Here is a 20355-nt window from a genome sequence, read left to right as displayed (position 1 = left end):
GCCAGGCAATATCTGAAGTAGTTAAAAGAAAGAAAATCCTCATTGACAAAGAAAAGGAATAGAGGAAAAGTACACCAGCAGTACAGTGAGTGCTATAAAGGAAATAAATATATATATATATATATATATATATATATATTCAGAGTGAATGGTGTTATCACAGACTGTGTTGTAATATTTGCATTGATTATTATTATGTTTTTTCTTTTAATATGCAGGTCTCATAGACACGGAGACAGTGTTTCCTTATCTGCTAAGCCTGGGAAGAGCTTAGACCATCTGGTATCAGAGGGCAGTTCCTGTCCACAATACTAGCTGAGTTATCACAGTGGAAGAGGACAGATACAGACTTAGCCTTCTCTGCAGGAGCCTATAGACGTGTGCAGTGCGGGAGGTATACACAGCCAACGCTAACATCACTCACAACTGGCTGTGACTCTCTATATGCTCTTTGAAACAACCAGTTCTGCAAGTTTTGTGTAGATATTAGTTAGATATAATTTCCTTGTTTTCATAGAATAAACCAGGGAACTGGTGTAACATGGGTACTGGGGGGCACTGTGGAACTATATGGGTCTGCGTAGCACTTACAGTGAGTATTTGGCTGCCAAAGGCATTTTCGCAAGGAAGAGACTATGGCTACGATACAGCTGAGAAAATAATTGTAGCTATACTAGACACTTATGGAGAGAATGGAAACCTCAGTGTCAGTCATGTGGACAGGATGCTGGATGGCTGCGGAAAAGCTGAGGAGATGCACTCAAGTTTCAACAAGGTAAGACCCTTTTCAGATACTTTGGTACTTCTAATTTTATTACAGGAATTGGCATTACAAGTGTTAAGGAAAGGAAAGAAGAATGCCATGGCAAAACTAGGAAGTCTTAACAAAAGGGGCTTCACATAGACGACATATAATACAAAAGCATAGAAAAATAAAAATCAGTCCTCATACTTTGCACTGACGAGGGGCAATACCCCGAAACACTGTGTCTGCCAATTGAGATTCTGACTTGGCTTTTGTCCTAAGTCATATTTCAAGGCTTTTTAAAGGGTTGATAGTGACTTGTAGCATTGCTGCCTCCAACAGGTGGCGCTATTGAGTTCAAGTGCTCTTCCTCTCTGAAGAGGCAATTTGCATAGAAAAATCCAATAATTTGATTTTTACAAGTTATCTTTATACTATTTTTAGTTTTTGAAAAACGGGAAAGGGGGGACAACTACTTAAAGTGAGCACAAGCGTGCCTTTAGTAAAGCAATGTTTCAGGCTAATTAATTATCATAAGTGAGTTATGTAAATGCTGACCGACAATTGTCATTGTCTGCTGCTTCCTGGGCTGTCATGTATTGCTAGATATAATGAAGAAGTTCTGAATAATGTGTTTTATTGTAAACATCATTAAATACTAAGTATCATCTTGGAATAAATAAAGGATATAATTGACAACCAATGTCACATTTTAGCCATTTTGCAGTATAATGTGTATAGCATTACAGGCTGCCGGAAATTAGGTACGGTGTCCCGCACCAAGCACAAGGCAATGTATGGAGATGCCGGAAACATAATTTATTGCCAAAAATAATTAGATACTAAATAAACATCATGAAGCAAATAAAGGTTATAATTCATAACCAATTATACAGTTTAACCATTTACTAGCATTATGCCTATAGCAATAGAGGTTCTAGGAGATAAAGTATAGTACCCAGCAGCAGCCACAAAACAAGTATGGATCCATTCTGTTCCACCTCTGTACGTTGCTTACAATTGGCAACTGAAAGAGCAGTTTTCAGCAGGTCAGTGGGATTGCCGGGTGTCAGACCCCAACAATCTTAGGCTATATTCACATGTTCAGTAATGATCCTTTAGGCCGGGGTCACACTTGCGAGTGCAATGTGAAAAACTCGCTCGAGTCTCTCGCTTCAATACCCGGCACTGCCGTCAACGGTTCGGACCGGAGCGTTCAGCTTCATAGAAATACATGTAGCCGCACACTCTGGTCCCGAGTGATGGCAGCAGTGTCGGGTATTGAGGCGAGTTTCTCGCATTGCACTCGCAAGTGTGACCCCGGCCATAGAACAGATCCAGTACCAATCCGCTAACAAAAGTTTGTGCAAACAGCATATTTTTGTCTGTCTGAAAACATTAATTTTAAATGAAAGAAAATTTGATGGTTGTTTAATGGATCCGTTTTCCATAGACTTCACTGTTAAAAACAGATCCAGTTGACATCAGTTTGTGTCTGCACAACTTTTTGTCAATGGATTTATGCAAGATTTGTTCTAACAAATGATTACTGGACATGTGAACAGAAACATACTGGTTTTAATTGTTTTTCCATAACATTAAAAAGCCTCTTCGTGTCGATCTAGAGGTACATTCAACTTGGTCACAATACCTGTAGCATACTGTGGGACATTGGCTGTGAGACCCCTATAGTGATAAACAGATAAGAAGTAGTGGTGGGAGACTGGGATTTCAAAAAAAAAAAAATAAGAATCAATCTCTTCCCATTTATACCCTTCCTTGTATGCAAAAGACACATTAGCTATGCAAACCACTGTAGATAACTGCAAAGCCGGTAGGCTAAGCTTAGTAACCTGACAGTTAATATATAACTTTTTTTAAATAACTAATGTAAGACACACAACAGTGAAAATCAAGATAAACACTAAAACAATTGACCCAAAGCTACGCTTGATTAAGCAAGGATGCCAGAGAAAAAGTTCATTTACAGATAGTAGAATAATAATTGACAATCAGCATACATTAGACTCATTATGACTATGAGACTATTGAGAATCGGAGAATAATAAGAAGATGGAGAACAAAATTTCTTCATCTTCTCCATTCTGCGAGTCCTCGGAAATCGAGTGCAATCCGCCAATTACCACTCAGCTATAGACTTGAATGGGCAAGTCTCGTCCGATTGACATGTTAAATCGCAGCATGGTGCAATTTTTTTTCTCTTGCCAAATTGGTATTGTCAATCAGCCGATCTCATGCCCCTCAGCGCTGCCTCATTACATATCATTGGTCCGAGTGCTATTAAAAAAAAAATCGGACAGCACTTGTCTGATTAACACGGTGGTGTGAGCGAGCCATAAACGAAAGTGGTAGTTATCAGTGTGAGACATGTAATGGCTGACAGTCTGCTATTCGTCCCAATATGTGATGTACAAGTGAGCTGAGCCCACACCATATATTTTATATACTGGATATATTCCATAGCTGGCATCTTCTTGTCACAGTAGCAACTTGAGCATGCTCCAATCGCTGTTGTTTTGACTATTCAAATGCCTGCCACTGGCTGGTGCTCATACTTTGCCAATGGCTTGTCATGGCTGAAGGCCCCTTATCTGCCATCTTAGGCTACTTTCACAGTAGCGTCGGTACGGGTCCGTCGCTAAGCGTCGGGCCGACGTACCGACGCACGTTATGAAATTTGTGCACGACGTGGACAGCGGATGTAGTGTTTCGACACATCTGCTGCCCATTCTGAAGTCTGGGGAGGAGGGGGCGGAGTTCCGGCCGCACATGCACGGTACAAAATGGCGGACGCGACGTACGAAAAAACGTTAAATTGAACGTTTTTTCATGCCGACGGTCCGCCAAAACACGACGGATCCATTGCACGACGGACGCGACGTGTGGCCATCCATCGCGATCCGTCGCTAATACAAGTCTATTGGCAAAAAACGCATCCTGTGGGCACATTTGCAGGATCCGTTTTTTGCCCAAAACGACGGATTGCTAAAAACGCAAGTGTGAAAGTAGCCTTAGTGCTCCAATGTGCCAATGGCTGGGCTTCATTGGAGAACATCATTTTAGTAGTATACAGAAGAAGCAATGTAATTGTCAAGTCTAATGAATGAAACTATAAAATTAATTACCAACAGTATGATAAATGTGAAGAGAAAAAAAATTGGAAAGCAAAAATTGTGTTTTTTCTTTGTTGTCTTCGCATTCCTCTAAAAACATACATTAAAAAGCAATCACAATATGGCATAAATAGAAAATACCATCTCACGATACAAAACCAAGCCCTCACACAGCTCCAGTAACAGAAAAATTGAAAAGTTTCAAAAAAGTTTCTCAAAAAATTTGACACAAACAAAATGTTTTTTTGTTTGTTTGTTTTTTTTACAAATATCTGTATTTTTTCATCATTTAAAAAACAAAACAAAGACCAAACTATATAAGTTGTGTATTGCTGAACCAGAAAATCATGCAGCCATGTCATTCTTACCCCATAAAAAACAAGGTACAGACACCCCTCCACCCAAAAAATGGTGGAATTGCATCTTTTTCACCATTCTACCACTTTCTTTTTAACTATTCATCGCACTTGTAATTTTTTCCCTGTTTTTCAATATATTGTATGGTTAAAATGAAGGGTATCAATAAAAAAAAAAACTTGTCTTGCAAGAAAATTGCTCAATTATGGCTTTGTCGACAAAAAATATAAAAAAAGAGGAGAAACCAAAACGAAAAATCGAAAAATATCACCCATTCTGAAAGGGGTTAATAAATCTCTCAGATATAATGAGGCTGTTATCTGAACTTCCAGTGAGAAAAAGTAAACTTCTTCTTCCAGTGCAGGAGGAGTGCAGAGAAGCAGAGCGCCAGGGACAGACAGCGGTAGGTAAGTATGTAGTGTTTGTTTTTTTTACTTTTACGCTGGTAACCAGGGTAAATATCGGGTTACTAAGCGTGGCCCTGCGCTTAGTAACCCGATGTTTACCCTGGTTACCAGTGAAGACATCGCTGGATCGGTGTCACACACGCCGATCCAGCGATGTCTGCAGGGAGTCCAGTGATGAAATAAAGTTCTGGACTTTCCTCAGCGACCAACGATCTCCCAGCAGGGGCCTGATCGTTGGTCGCTGTCACACAGAACGATTTCCTTAATGATATCGTTGCTACATCACAAAAAGCAACGATATCGTTAACGATATCGTTATGTGTGAAGGCACCTTAAGTGGTATAAATAGCACTGTTGATTTGCAGCTCTGGGGTCCTGGGTTCAAATCCCACCAAGGACAACATCTGTGGAGTCTATATGTCTCCCAGTGTTTGCATGGCATTCCTCCAGGTTCTCTGATTTCCTCCTGCACAAAAAAGACATACTGATAGGGAATCAAGATATGGAGACAGTGATGATAATGTCCGTAAAGTGCTGTGGAATGAATGGCAGTATATGTGAGTAAAAAAAAAACAATGATAAATTGTGTTATCATAGTAAATGGAGCCAGTATTTGATGTCTATCAGGTATTTTAGTGATTTCCTGTAATACATGTGGATGAGGTTAGCAGCTTTAGGGCAGTCCCACACGTCCAGATAATTCCGGTACCGGAAAAAATCGGTACCGGAATTATCCGTGTCCGTGTGCCCTTCGTTTCTATGGTACATCAGTCTGGCACATGTGCGGCACACGTGTGCCGCCCGTGTGCCCACTTGGTACCACACGGAGCGTGCCGGAGACAGCGCTAAAGTTTAGCGCTGTCCCCGACATCGCGCTGAAGCCCCATTCATATGTTCCCTGCAGCAGCGTTTGCTGCAGGGAAAATATGAATATTAGTGTTTAAAATGCAGATCCAGGACTCCTGGCTGCAGCGTCTCCTGTATGCGGTCACGTGGGGCCGCCGATTACAGTAATGAATATGCGGCTCCACCACTTTGGGAGGCGGAGCCGCATATTCATGATTTTAATCGGCAGCCCCACGTGACCGCATACAGGAGAAGCTGCGGCCAGAAGAGGACGCTGCGGCGAGGGATCCGGAAGCTAGGTGAGCATTTTAATCACAGCGGGGAAGGGGGGGGGGGACTTGGATCTGCATTTTAAACACTAATATTCATATTTTCCCTGCAGCAAACGCTGCTGCAGGGAAAATATGAATCACGGCTTCAGCACCAGTGGGGGGGACAGCGCTTAATAATAGCGCTGTCTCCTGCACGGAACACGGACTGCACACGGACAATGTCCGTGTGCGGTACGTGTTTTACACGGACCCATTGACTTTAATGGGTCCGTGTAATCCGTGCGCTCCCACGAACACTGACATGTCTCCGTGTTTGGCACACGGAGACACGGTCCGCAAAAAATCAATGACATCTGAAAAGATGCATTGATATTTATGTGTCTACGTGTGTCAGTGGCTCCGGTACATGAGGAAACTGTCACCTCACGTACCGGAGCCACTGACGTGTGAAACTGGCCTTAACCCCTTCATGACCAGGGGATTTTTCGTTTTTCCGTGTTCGTTTTTCGCTCCCCTCCTTCCCAGAGCCATAACTTTTTTATTTTTCCGTCAATTTGGCCATGTGAGGGCTTATTTTTTGCGGGACGAGTTGTACTTTTGAACGACATCATTGGTTTTAGCATGTCGTGTACTAGAAAACGGGAAAAAAATTCCAAGTGCGGTGAAATTGCAAAAAAAGTGCAATCCCACATTGGTTTTTTGTTTGGCTTTTTTGCTAGGTTCACTAAATGCTAAAAATGACCTGCCATTATGATTCTCCAGGTCAGTACGAGTTCATAGACACCTAACATGACTAGGTAATTTTTTATCTAAGTGGTGAAAAAAAATTCCAAACTTTGCTAAAAAAAAAAAAAAAATTGCGCCATTTTCCGATACTCGTAGCGTCTCCATTTTTCATGATCTGGGGTCGGTTGAGGGCTTATTTTTTGCGTGCCGAGATGACGTTTTTAATGATAGCAGATACGTTCTTTTGATCGCCCGTTATTGCATTTTAATGCAACGTCGCGGCGACCAAAAAAACGTAATTCTGGCGTTTCGAATTTTCATCAGGTTAATACTTTTTTTAATTGATAGATCAGGCGATTCTGAGCGTGGCGATACCAAATATGCGTAGATTTGATATTTTTTTTATTGATTTATTTTGATTGGGGCGAAAGGGGGGTGATTTAAACTTTTATGTTTTTTTTATTTTTTTCACATTTTTTTAAACTTTTTTTTTAACTTTTGCCATGCTTCAATAGCCTCCATGGGAGGCTAGAAGCAGGCACAACGCGATCGGCTCTGCTACATAGCAGCGATCTGCTGATCGCTGCTATGTAGCAGAAATGGAGGTGTGCTGTGAGCACCGACCACAGGGTGGTCATCAGTAACCATAGAGGTCTCAAGGACCTCTATGGTTACAATATACAAGCATCGCCGACCCCCGATCATGTGACGGGGGTCGGCGATGACGTCATTTCCGGCCGCCCGGCCGGAAGCGGTAGTTAAATGCCGCTGTCTGCGTTTGACAGCGGCATTTAACTAGTTAATAGGTGCGGGTAGATCGCGATTCTGCCCGCGCCTATTACGTGCACATGTCAGCTGTTCAAAACAGCTGACATGTCCCACCTTTGATGCGGGCTCACCGCGGAGCCCTGCATCAAAGCAGGGGAGCCGGCATCGGACGGTATAGTACGTCCGATGCCAGTAAGGGGTTAAGGTACCGTCACACTCAGCAACTTTCCAACGATCACGACCAGCGATACGACCTGGCCGTAATCGTTGGAAAGTCCTTGTGTGGTCGCTGGAGAGCTGTCACACAGACAGCTCTCCAGCGACCAACGATGCCGAAGTCCCCGGGTAACCAGGGTAAACATCGGGTTACTAAGCGCAGGGCCGCGCTTAGTAACCCGATGTTTTCCCTGGTTACCATTGTAAATGTAAAAAAAAAAAAAAACACTACATACTTACATTCCGGTGTCTGTCACGTCCCTCGCCGTCAGCTTCCCGCACTGACTGTGAGCGCCGGCTGGCCGTAAAGCAGAGCACAGCGGTGACGTCACCGCTGTGCTTTACGTCCGGCGCTCACAGTCAGTGCGGGAAGCTGACGGCGAGGGACGTGACAGACACCGGAATGTAAGTATGTAGTGGTTTTTTTTTTACATTTACAATGGTAACCAGGGTAAACATCGGGTTGCTGCGCTTAGTAACCCGATGTTTACCCTGGTTACCAGTTACCGATCCGGCGATGTCAGCGGGTGATCCAGCGATGAAATAAAGTTCTGGACTTTCAGCGACGACCAGCGATGTCACAGCAGGATCCAGATCACTGCTGCGTGTCAAACACAACGATATCGCTATCCAGGACGCTGCAACGTCACGGATCGCTATCGTTATCGTTGTAATGTTGTTCAGTGTGAAGGTACCTTTAGGCCGGTTTCACATATCTTTGAAACGTGGGCCTATGTTGCCCCACCTCCGGGATTCCCTAGCTGACCTAACTGATTCATCTAAGCCCATGAAGTAGTTAGCTAAGGTAGGGAAACCCTGCGATCTAGCCAGGTATTCCTTATGAAAGCGACCCATATTTCACTCAACTGGCCTAAATTGTTCTTCTGGTTTGAAGACAACCCACAAATGAAAAGTCAAAGAATGAATAAAGTTTGCTGAAAAATTGAGCTAATAGATCATATGAAGGCCATATCCTATCACTTAGATGCACTCGCTCTTTAATATCATGATAAACAGTGGTAGAGTATTGGAGTATAGCTGGCTAGGGGCAGTAAAATATTGGAGTGCCATGGGTTGCAGATGTGGATGCTCCTGGCTAGGGTTGAGCGAAACGGGTCGAACATTTTCAAAAGTCGCCGACTTTGGCTAAGTCGGGGTTTCATGAAACCCGATCCGACCCCTGTGCGGGGTCGGCCATGCGGTACGCGACTTTCGCGCCAAAGTCGCGTTTCAATGACGCGAAAAGCGCCATTTCTCAGCCAATGAAGGTAAACGCAGAGTGTGGGCAGCGTGATGACATAGGTCCTGGTCCCCACCATCTTAGAGAAGGGCATTGCAGTGATTGGCTTGCTGTCTGCGACGTCACAGGGGCTATAAAGAGGCGTTCCCGCCGACCGCCATCTTACTGCTGCTGATCTGAGCTTAGGGAGAGGTTGCTGCCGCTTTGTCAGAAGCAGGGATAGCGTTAGGCAGGGTCCATTAACCACAAAACCGCTTGTGCTGCATCGATTTGCACTGTCCAACACCACCCTCGGTGTGCAGGGACAGTGGAAGTTTTTTTTTTTTTTTTTTTCCCCTCAGCGCTGTAGCTCATTGGGCTGCCCTAGAAGGCTCCCTGATAGCTGCATTGCTGTGTGTACGCCGCTGTGCAAACCAACTGCTTTTTTCAAAGCACAAATCCTCTTGTTCCTTCCTTTCTGCACAGCTATCTTTTTTGTTTGTCCACACTTTTTATTTCATTTGTGCATCAGTCCACTCCTTATTGCTGCCTGCCATACCTGGCTGAGATTACTGCAGGCAGGGAGATAGTAGCTGCCTGCCATACCTGGCTGAGATTACTGCAGGCAGGGAGATAGTAATTGTAGGACATTCCCTGTTTTTTTTTTTTTTTTTTTTTTGGTGGGAGATTAAGATTGGCAATTTGGCATTTCTGCTAGAGTGCCATCCCTGTGTGTGCCATCTCTCTCACATAGTGGGCCATAGAAAGCCTTTTCATTTTTCTGTATTTTTTTTTGTGGGGTGTATAAATTCTCCCTGATAAAAATACAGTGGGAGATTAATATTGGCCTTTGGGCTTGTGTGCCAGTCCTGAGTGTGCCATCTCTCTCACAAATAGTGGGCCATAGAAAGCCTATTTATTTTTTTTTTTGGTTTTATAAATTCTCCCTGAAAAAAAGGGAGATTAATATTGGCCTCTGGGCTTGTGTGCCAGTCCTGAGCGTGCCATCTGTGCCAGCCCTGAGCGTGCCATCTCTCTCACAAATAGTGGGCCATAGAAAGCCTATTTAATTTTTTTTTTTGTTTTATAAATTTTCCCTGAAAAAAGGGAGATTAATATTGGCCTCTGGGCTTGTGTGCCAGTTGTGAGCGTGCCATCTGTGCCAGTCCTGAGCGTGCCATCTCTCTCACAAATAGTGGGCCATAGAAAGCCTATTTAAATATTTTTTTGGTTTTATAAATTCTCCCAGAAAAAAAGGGAGATTAATATTGGCCTCTGGGCTTGTGTGCCAGTCCTGAGCGTGCCATCTGTGCCAGCCAGCCCTGAGCGTGCCATCTCTCTCACAAATAGTGGGCCATAGAAAGCCTATTTAATTTTTTTTTTTGTTTTATCAATTTTCCCTGAAAAAAGGGAGATTAATATTGGCCTCTGGGCTTGTGTGCCAGTTGTGAGCGTGCCATCTGTGCCAGTCCTGAGCGTGCCATCTCTCTCACAAATAGTGGGCCATAGAAAGCCTATTTAAATATTTTTTTGGTTTTATAAATTCTCCCAGAAAAAAAGGGAGATTAATATTGGCCTCTGGGCTTCTGTGCCAGTCCTGAGCGTGCCATCTGTGCCAGCCAGCCCTGAGCGTGCCATCTCTCTCACAAATAGTGGGCCATAGAAAGCCTATTTAATTTTTTTTTTTGTTTTATCAATTTTCCCTGAAAAAAGGGAGATTAATATTGGCCTCTGGGCTTGTGTGCCAGTTGTGAGCGTGCCATCTGTGCCAGTCCTGAGCGTGCCATCTCTCTCACAAATAGTGGGCCATAGAAAGCCTATTTAAATATTTTTTTGGTTTTATAAATTCTCCCAGAAAAAAAGGGAGATTAATATTGGCCTCTGGGCTTCTGTGCCAGTCCTGAGCGTGCCATCTGTGCCAGTCCTGAGCGTCCCATCTCTCTCACAAATAGTGGGCCATAGAAAGCCTATTTTATTTTTTTTTTGGGTTTCAGAAATTCTCCCTGGAAAAAAAAAGGGAGATTAATATTGCCCTTTGGGCTTGTGTGCCAGTACTAAGCGTTCCATCTCTCTCTCTCTCTCAGTCAGTGGGCCATAGAACGCATATTTTTGGTTTTATTTGTTTTCTAAATTCTCCCTGAAAAAATCATTTTATTTTATTTGGTTTCTAAATTCTTCCTGATAAAATCATATTTTTTTTATTATTTTTATTTCTAAAGTCTCCCTGAAAAAAAAAAAAAAAAAACAACCAAAAAAACAGTGGGAGATTAATATTGGCCTTTCTGCTTGTGTGCCAGTCTTGACTCCTGGGTGTGCCATCTCTCTCTCTCTCTCTCTCTCTCTCTCTCTCTCTCCAATTGTGGTCCATAGAAAGCCTATATTTTTTTTCCTTGATTTGGGTTCTAAAATCTACCAGAGAAAATAACTACATCAATCATTGGTAGAAAAATATTGGCCTCTGGGTTTGTGTGCCACTCCTGACTCCTGTGTGCGTCATCTCTCAGTCAGTGGGCCATAGAACGCCTATTTTTGGTTTTATTTGTTTTCTAAATTCTCCCTGAAAAAATCATTTTATTTTATTTGGTTTCTAAATTCTTCCTGATAAAATCATATTTTTTTTATTATTTTTTTTTCTAAAGTCTCCCTGAAAAAAAAAAAAAAAAACAGTGGGAGATTAATATTGGCCTTTCTGCTTGTGTGCCAGTCTTGACTCCTGGGTGCGTCATCTCTCAGTCAGTAGGCCATAGAACGCCTATTTTTGGTTTTATTTGTTTTATAAATTCTCCCTGAAAAAATCATTTTATTTTATTTGGTTTCTAAATTCTTCCTGATAAAATCATATTTTTTTTATTATTTTTTTTTCTAAAGTCTCCCTGAAAAAAACAAAAAAAAAAAAAAACAAAAAAAAAACAGTGGGAGATTAATATTGGCCTTTCTGCTTGTGTGCCAGTCTTGACTCCTGGGTGCGTCATCTCTCAGTCAGTGGGCCATAGAACGCCTATTTTTGGTTTTATTTGTTTTATAAATTCTCCCTGAAAAAATCATTTTATTTTATTTGGTTTCTAAATTCTTCCTGATAAAATCATATTTTTTTTATTATTTTTTTTTCTAAAGTCTCCCTGAAAAAAAAAAAAAAAAAAACAACCAAAAAAAACAGTGGGAGATTAATATTGGCCTTTCTGCTTGTGTGCCAGTCTTGACTCCTGGGTGTGCCATCTCTCTCTCTCTCTCTCTCTCTCTCTCTCTCTCTCTCTCTCTCTCTCTCCAATTGTGGTCCATAGAAAGCCTATATTTTTTTTCCTTGATTTGGGTTCTAAAATCTACCAGAGAAAATAACTACATCAATCATTGGTAGAAAAATATTGGCCTCTGGGTTTGTGTGCCACTCCTGACTCCTGTGTGCGTCATCTCTCAGTCAGTGGGCCATAGAACGCCTATTTTTGTTTTTATTTGTTTTATAAATTCTCCCTGAAAAAATCATTTTATTTTATTTGGTTTCTAAATTCTTCCTGATAAAATCATATTTTTTTTATTATTTTTTTTTCTAAAGTCTCCCTGAAAAAAAAAAAAACAAAAAAAAAAAAAAAAAAACAGTGGGAGATTAATATTGGCCTTTCTGCTTGTGTGCCAGTCTTGACTCCTGGGTGTGCCATCTCTCTCTCTCTCTCTCTCCAATTGTGGTCCATAGAAAGCCTACATTTTTTTTCCTTGATTTGGGTTCCAAAATCTACCAGAGAAAATAACTCCATCAATCATTGGTAGAAAAATATTGGCCTCTGGGCTTGTGTGCCACTCCTGATTCCTGTGTGCGTCATCTCTCACTCAGTGGCCCATAGAAAGCATATAGTTTGTTACATTTGTTTTCTAAATTCTCCCTGCAAAAATCTATTTTTTTTTTTTTGGGGGGTTTCTAAAGTGTTCCTGAAAAAAATAAAAATAAAAAAAAAATAATAGTGTGACATTAATATTAACATTTGTGCTTCAGTGACAGTCCTGCGTGTGGGGCATCTCTCTAATTTGCAGCCACCAAAAAAAGAGTGTGTAACATTGGGCCTGATTTTCGCTGTGGTCTCACCAACCTGTAAAGGGGTAGCTAAATCATACTGAAGTTATAGCTCACCGTGTAAGTTGTGTGACTGCAACAAATAACGTTAGTTTGGTTACGTTTTTAAAACAATGAGGAAGTCTAGTGGAAGAGGTCGTGGCCGGGGGCGTTCATTGTCAGCTGGTAATGAGGGTAGTGGTAGTGGTGGAGCATCAGGTGGTCGTGGGGGAAAAAATATTGCACCTAAGTCTGGAGCTGTGGAGCCAGGTTCGTCGTCCGGCTACACAAGGCCTCGAACGCTCCCTTTTCTGGGATTAGGAAAACCGCTTTTAAAGCCGGAGCAGCAAGAGCAAGTTTTGGCTTATCTTGCTGACTCAGCCTCTAGCTCTTTTGCCTCATCTCGTGAAACTGGTAAAAGTAAAAGCAGCGCGTCGTTAGTGGATGTTCACGGTCAGGGACAAGTCACTTCCTTGTCCTCTTCAGCAAAAACAACAACAGAGAAGAATGCAGCAGGCGACACAACGGGTTACTCCATGGAGCTCTTTACACATACCGTCCCTGGCTTAGAAAGTGAAGCAGTTAACAGTCCATGCCCATTACAAATTGAATCTGACATGGAGTGCACTGACGCACAGCCACAGCCAGACTACTATGCTGGTCCTTTGACTCAGACCACAACATTGCCCTCGCAGGGTGCTGATCAAGAATCAGACCCTGATGAGACTATGTTGCCCCATCACGAACGCTATACCACCGAACGACACGGTGACACAGACGAAGTTGCGCAGGAGGTACAAGAAGAGTTATTAGATGACCCAGTTCTTGACCCCGATTGGCAGCCATTGGGGGAACAGGGTGCAGGCGGCAGCAGTTCTGAAGCAGAGGAGGAGGAGGGGCCGCAGCAGGCATCAACATCGCCACAGGTTCCATCTGCCGGGCCCGTATCTTGCCCAAAACGCGTGGCAAAGCCAAAACCTGGTGGAGGACAGCGTGGCCATCCGGTTAAAGCTCAGTCTGCAATGCCTGAAAAGGTATCCGATGCTAGAAAGAGTGCAGTCTGGCATTTTTTTAAACAACATCCAATTGATCAGCGCAAAGTCATCTGTCAAAAATGTTCTACTTCCTTAAGCAGAGGTCAGAATCTGAAAAGTCTCAATACTAGTTGCATGCATAGACATTTAACCACCATGCATTTGAAAGCTTGGACTAACTACCAAACGTCCCTTAAGGTTGTTGCACCCTCGGCCAATGAAGCTAGTCATCAACGCAACATCCCTTCCGGCAGTGTAGGACCACCATTTAGCGCACCACCTGCTGTATCTGTGCAGGTATCTTTGCCAGGCCAAAGCAGTCAGGGTCAGGGAATCACCAGTTTCGTAGTAGGAAACACTGCATCTAGGGCACCGGCGGCAACAATACCATCTCCCACCGTCTCTCAGTCTGCCATGTCCACCGGCACCCCCGCTAGTTCCACGATCTCCAGCTCTCCAGTCCAGCTCACCCTACATGAGACTATGGTTAGAAAAAGGAAATACTTAGCCTCGCATCCGCGTACACAGGGTTTGAACGCCCACATAGCTAGACTAATCTCGTTAGAGATGATGCCCTACCGGTTAGTTGAAAGCGAAGCTTTCAAAGACCTGATGGACTACGCTGTACCACGCTACGAGCTACCCAGTCGACACTTTTTTTCCAGAAAAGCCATCCCAGCCCTCCACCAGCATGTTAAAGAGCGCATCGTCCATGCACTCAGGCAATCTGTGAGCACAAAGGTGCACCTGACAACAGATGCATGGACCAGTAGGCATGGCCAGGGACGTTACGTGTCCATCACGGCACACTGGGTAAATGTGGTGGATTCAGGGTCCACAGGGGACAGCAAGTTTGGGACAGTTCTGCCTAGCCCACGGTCTAGTAAACAGTTGTCTGTAGCCGTTCGCACCCCCTCCTCCTCCTCCTCCTCGTCCTCCTGCAGAAGCAAGAGCTCGTCCACAGACCGCAGTCGCACAAACACTCCATCCGCACCTGCCACTGTTGCACACCAGGTCTCCCATTATGGGGCAGCTACTGGCATACGTCAGCAGGCTGTATTGGCTATGAAGTGTTTGGGCGACAATAGACACACCGCGGAAGTTCTGTCCGAGTTCTTGCAGCAAGAAACGCAGTCGTGGCTGGGCACTGTAGATCTTGAGGCAGGCAAGGTAGTGAGTGATAACGGAAGGAATTTCATGGCTGCCATCTCCCTTTCCCAACTGAAACACATTCCTTGCCTGGCTCACACCTTAAACCTGGTGGTGCAGTGCTTCCTGAAAAGTTATCCGGGGTTATCCGACCTGCTCCTCAAAGTGCGTGGACTTTGCGCACATATCCGCCGTTCGCCTGTACACTCCAGCCGTATGCAGACCTATCAGCGTTCTTTGAACCTTCCCCAGCATCGCCTAATCATAGACGTTGCAACAAGGTGGAACTCAACACTGCACATGCTTCAGAGACTGTGCGAACAGAGGCGGGCTGTTATGTTTTTGTGGGAGGATACACATACACGGGCAGGCAGTAGGATGGCAGACATGGAGTTGTCAGGTGTGCAGTGGTCGAAGATTCAAGACATGTGTCAAGTCCTTCAGTGTTTTGAGGAATGCACACGGCTGGTTAGTGCAGACAACGCCATAATAAGCATGAGCATCCCCCTAATGCGTCTGCTGATGCAAAGTTTGACGCACATAAAGGATCAGGCGTCTGCACCAGAGGAAGAGGAAAGCCTTGATGACAGTCAGCGATTGTCTGGTCAGGGCAGTGTACATGACGAGGTACCGGGCGAAGAGGAGGTGGAGGATGAGGAGGATGATGGGGATGAGTATATTTTTAATGAGGAAGCTTTCCCGGGGGCACGGGAAATTGGTGGCGTGGCAAGGCCGGGTTCTGGTTTTTTGAGGGACACAAGTGACGTAGATTTGCCTGCAACTGCCCCTCAACCAAGCACAACCGCAGATTTGACAACGGGAACTTTGGCCCACATGGCGGATTATGCCTTGCGTATCCTCAAAAGGGACACACGCATTACAAAAATGATGAACGATGACGATTACTGGTTGGCCTGCCTCCTTGATCCTCGCTATAAAGGCAAATTGCAAAATATTATGCCACATGAGAACTTGGAACTAATATTAGCAACAAAACAATCAACTCTTGTTGACCGTTTGCTTCTGGCATTCCCTGCACACAGCGCCCGTGATCGTTCTCACACGAGCTCCAGGGGCCAGCAGACCAGAGGTGTTAGAGGGGCAGAAATCAGAAGTGGCGTTGGACAGAGGGGTTTTCTGACCAGGTTGTGGAGTGATTTTTCTATGACCGCAGACAGGACAGGTACTGCAGCATCAATTCAAAGTGACAGGAGACAACATTTGTCCAGTATGGTTACAAACTATTTTTCATCCCTTATCGACGTTCTCCCTCAACCGTCATTCCCATTTGATTACTGGGCATCCAAATTAGACACCTGGCCAGAATTGGCAGAATATGCATTGCAGGAGCTTGCTTGCCCGGCAGCTAGTGTCCTATCAGAAAGAGTATTCAGTGCTGCAGGTTCAATACTAACAGAAAAAAGGACTCGTCTGGCTACCCAAAATGTAGATGATCTAACCTTCATTAAAATGAACCACAACTGGATTTCAAAATCTTTTGCCCCACCCTGCCCGGCTGACACCTAGCTTTCCTATGAAAAGGTCTTGCCTGTGGACTATTCTGAATGACTTTTCCAATCTCGTAATTTTCTTCACCTGATTGTCCAGCATACGACATGTTTCCACCTCACGAAATGGCCAAACTCCCCACACGGGGCCGTGCTATCGCCACTTTGCGCTTGGACCCTTGAGAGTGCTGTTTGTCTGAAGAGGTGGGTGTGGCCGCTTTTGGTCGACGGCACTGCCACTGGGTCCCTCATAGTACAATAAAGTGTCTCTGGCGGTGGTGGTGCGCACCCAACGTCAGACACACCGTTGTAATATGAGGGGCCCTGTGCCTGTACCGCCGGCCACAAGACAGTTCCCCCCCCCAGCTCAAACAGTGCTCTACCACTAGCAAAATTATCTCTCACAGCTTCACCAATGTGTAGTCTAGCCGCTGACATCCTTCAATGCCTGGCACTGACAATACCATTGTTTTGACATTTTTGTTATGTTAGGCCTTCGAAGCCTGTCTGCGGTCCCTTCTTTCTACAACTACTACACTGACCAGGCCACTGCTGGCCGTGTTACCCTGGAACCAATTTAAAAGTGCCTACAGTCAGCCCAATTTTGTTATGTTAGGCCTTCGAAGACTGTCTGCCGTCACTCCTTCCACTAGACTTCCACTGACCATACACTGCTGCCCATGTACCCCTGGAACCAATTTAAAGTGCCTACAGCCAGCCCAATTTTGTTATGTTAGGCCTTCGAAGCCTGTCTGCGGTCACTCCTTCCACTAGACTTCCACTGACCAGACCACTGCTGCCCGTGTACCCCTGGAACCAATTTAAAAGTGCCTACAGCCAGCCCAAGTTTGTTATGTTAGGCCTTGGAAGCCTGTCTGCGGTCACTCCTTCCACTAGACTTCCACTGACCAGACCACTGCTGCCCGTGTACCCCTGGAACCAATTTAAAAGTGCCTACAGCCAGCCCAAGTTTGTTATGTTAGGCCTTCTAAGCCTGTCTGCGGTCCATTCTTTCAACTACTACTACACTGACCAGGTCACTGCTGCCCGTGTACCCCTGGAACCAATTTAAAATTGCCTACAGCCAGCCCAATTTTTTTATTTTAGGCCTTCGATGCCTGTCTGCGGTCCATTCTTTCAACTACTACTACACTGACCAGGTCACTGCTGTCCGTGTACCCCTGGAACCAATTTAAAATTGCCTACAGCCATGTGTTATTATTTTAGGCCTTCGATGCCTGTCTGCGGTCACTCCTTCCACTAGGCCTCCACTGACCACACCACTGCTGCCCGTGTACCCCTGGAACCAATTTAAAATTGCCTACAGCCAGCCCAATTTTTTTATTTTAGGCCTTCGATGCCTGTCTGCGGTCCATTCTTTCAACTACTACTACACTGACCAGGTCACTGCTGCCCGTGTACCCCTGGAACCAATTTAAAATTGCCTACAGCCATGTGTTATTATTTTAGGCCTTCGATGCCTGTCTGCGGTCACTCCTTCCACTAGGCCTCCACTGACCACACCACTGCTGTCCGTGTACCCCTGGAACCAATTTAAAATTGCCTACAGCCATGTGTTATTATTTTAGGCCTTCGATGCCTGTCTGCGGTCACTCCTTCCACTAGGCCTCCACTGACCACACCACTGCTGTCCGTGTACCCCTGGAACCAATTTAAAATTGCCTACAGCCATGTGTTATTATTTTAGGCCTTCGATGCCTGTCTGCGGTCACTCCTTCCACTAGGCCTCCACTGACCACACCACTGCTGTCCGTGTACCCCTGGAACCAATTTAAAATTGCCTACAGCCAGCCCAATTTTTTTATTTTAGGCCTTCGATGCCTGTCTGCGGTCCATTCTTTCAACTACTACTACACTGACCAGGTCACTGCTGCCCGTGTACCCCTGGAACCAATTTAAAATTGCCTACAGCCATGTGTTATTATTTTAGGCATTCGATGCCTGTCTGCGGTCCATTTTTTCAACTACTACTACACTGACCAGGTCACTGCTGCCCGTGTACCCCTGGAACCAATTTAAAATTGCCTACAGCCATGTGTTATTATTTTAGGCCTTCGATGCCTGTCTGCGGTCACTCCTTCCACTAGGCCTCCACTGACCACACCACTGCTGTCCGTGTACCCCTGGAACCAATTTAAAATTGCCTACAGCCATGTGTTATTATTTTAGGCCTTCGATGCCTGTCTGCGGTCACTCCTTCCACTAGGCCTCCACTGACCACACCACTGCTGCCCGTGTACCCCTGGAACCAATTTAAAATTGCCTACAGCCAGCCCAATTTTTTTATTTTAGGCCTTCGATGCCTGTCTGCGGTCCATTCTTTCAACTACTACTACACTGACCAGGTCACTGCTGCCCGTGTACCCCTGGAACCAATTTAAAATTGCCTACAGCCATGTGTTATTATTTTAGGCCTTCGATGCCTGTCTGCGGTCACTCCTTCCACTAGGCCTCCACTGACCACACCACTGCTGTCCGTGTACCCCTGGAACCAATTTAAAATTGCCTACAGCCATGTGTTATTATTTTAGGCCTTCGATGCCTGTCTGCGGTCCATTCTTTCAACTACTACTACACTGACCAGGGCACTGCTGGCCGTGTACCCCTGGAACCAACATCAGAAAATATAAAAATAAGTATTTTGCTTATAAAAAAGAAAATACTGGTGAGATATCAAATGCAGACATTTTAACATTAAAAACAAACACACAACTCTAATCTGGTACAGTACTAAAAATGGCCACCAGCTACAATTACTTTCTCCTGCAAGTAGTTAACTGAAAGTTTTTTTAAATTGAAAACACACATATGGCATCCACCGAGTGTTGTCCTGTCGCGTCTTCTTTATATTATTGCCGAGAAGATGCAAAATAATGAAAATAATAAAATCATTAATTACCAAAATAATAGAGAAAGTCAACACCACATTGCAAATAAACATTCATTCCAAATAAAGAAGCAGGGCGCGTCCGAGGGTGAGTATATACCTAATAAGAATATAATCACCCTCGGACGCGCAATGCTTATTTCCAACAGCCTTCCTTCCTAAGAATCAGCCCTTCCGTCGTGTAGAGAGACGTTGTGTTACACTCCAAGGTGTTCCCCAGGTTGCCTTTCCTGAGCTTCGATCTTCCGGCTCTCGTTTAGTAGTTCTTGGAAACTACTCTGCATTAGGCCTTCAAATTGGGTATGGGGTGTAGAGAGATGGTGTGTTCCACTCCAAGGTGTTCCCCAGGTTGCCTTTCCTGAGCTTCGATCTTCCGGCTCTCGTTTAGTAGTTGTTGGAAACTACGCTGCATTAGGCCTTCAAATTGGGTATGGGGTGTAGCGAGAGGGTGTGTTACACTCCAAGGTGTTCCCCAGGTTGCCTTTCCTGAGCTTCGATCTTCCGGCTCTCGTTTAGTAGTTCTTGGAAACTACACTGCATTAGGCCTTCAAATTGGGTATGGGGTGTAGAGAGAGGGTGTGTTACACTCCAAGGTGTTCCCCAGGTTGCCTTTCCTGAGCTTCGATATTCCGGCTCTCGTTTAGTAGTTGTCGGAAACTACGCTGCATTAGGCCTACAAATTGGGTATGGGGCGTAGAGAGAGGGTGTGTTACACTCCAAGGTGTTCCCCAGGTTGCCTTTCCTGAGCTTCGATATTCCGGCTCTCGTTTAGTAGTTGTCGGAAACTACGCTGCATTAGGCCTACAAATTGGGTATGGGGTGTAGAGAGAGGGTGTGTTACACTCCAAGGTGTTCCCCAGGTTGCCTTTCCTGAGCTTCTATCTTCAGGCTCTCATTAAATTGTGGTTAAATGGAACAACTGCATTTGGCGTACTAGTTGGTTTGGGGCCTACTATCGGTGTCTGCCACTCCTTGCTGTTCTCCTCCACTGAACAAAGCTGTGCCGCCTGTTTACTACGGTTGC

General features: G+C 44.7%; 1 protein-coding gene across 1 annotated transcript in view; it reads left to right on the top strand.

Annotated features, from left to right (window-relative positions):
* The first annotated feature begins 218 nt into the window (after nt 1-218).
* SLC39A8 (solute carrier family 39 member 8) overlaps nt 219-20355 on the top strand; it is a 135769-nt gene continuing 115632 nt past the window's right edge. Inside the window, exon 1 of the mRNA XM_069743646.1 lies at nt 219-775. Coding sequence (XP_069599747.1) covers nt 542-775 — 234 coding nt within the window. The 5' untranslated portion in view covers nt 219-541. The remainder of the gene's footprint in view (nt 776-20355) is intronic.

This window comes from Ranitomeya imitator, chromosome 1, assembly GCF_032444005.1.
Source record: "Ranitomeya imitator isolate aRanImi1 chromosome 1, aRanImi1.pri, whole genome shotgun sequence".
Taxonomy (NCBI): Eukaryota; Metazoa; Chordata; class Amphibia; order Anura; family Dendrobatidae; genus Ranitomeya; species Ranitomeya imitator.
This window is presented reverse-complemented; position numbering and strand designations above follow the sequence as displayed.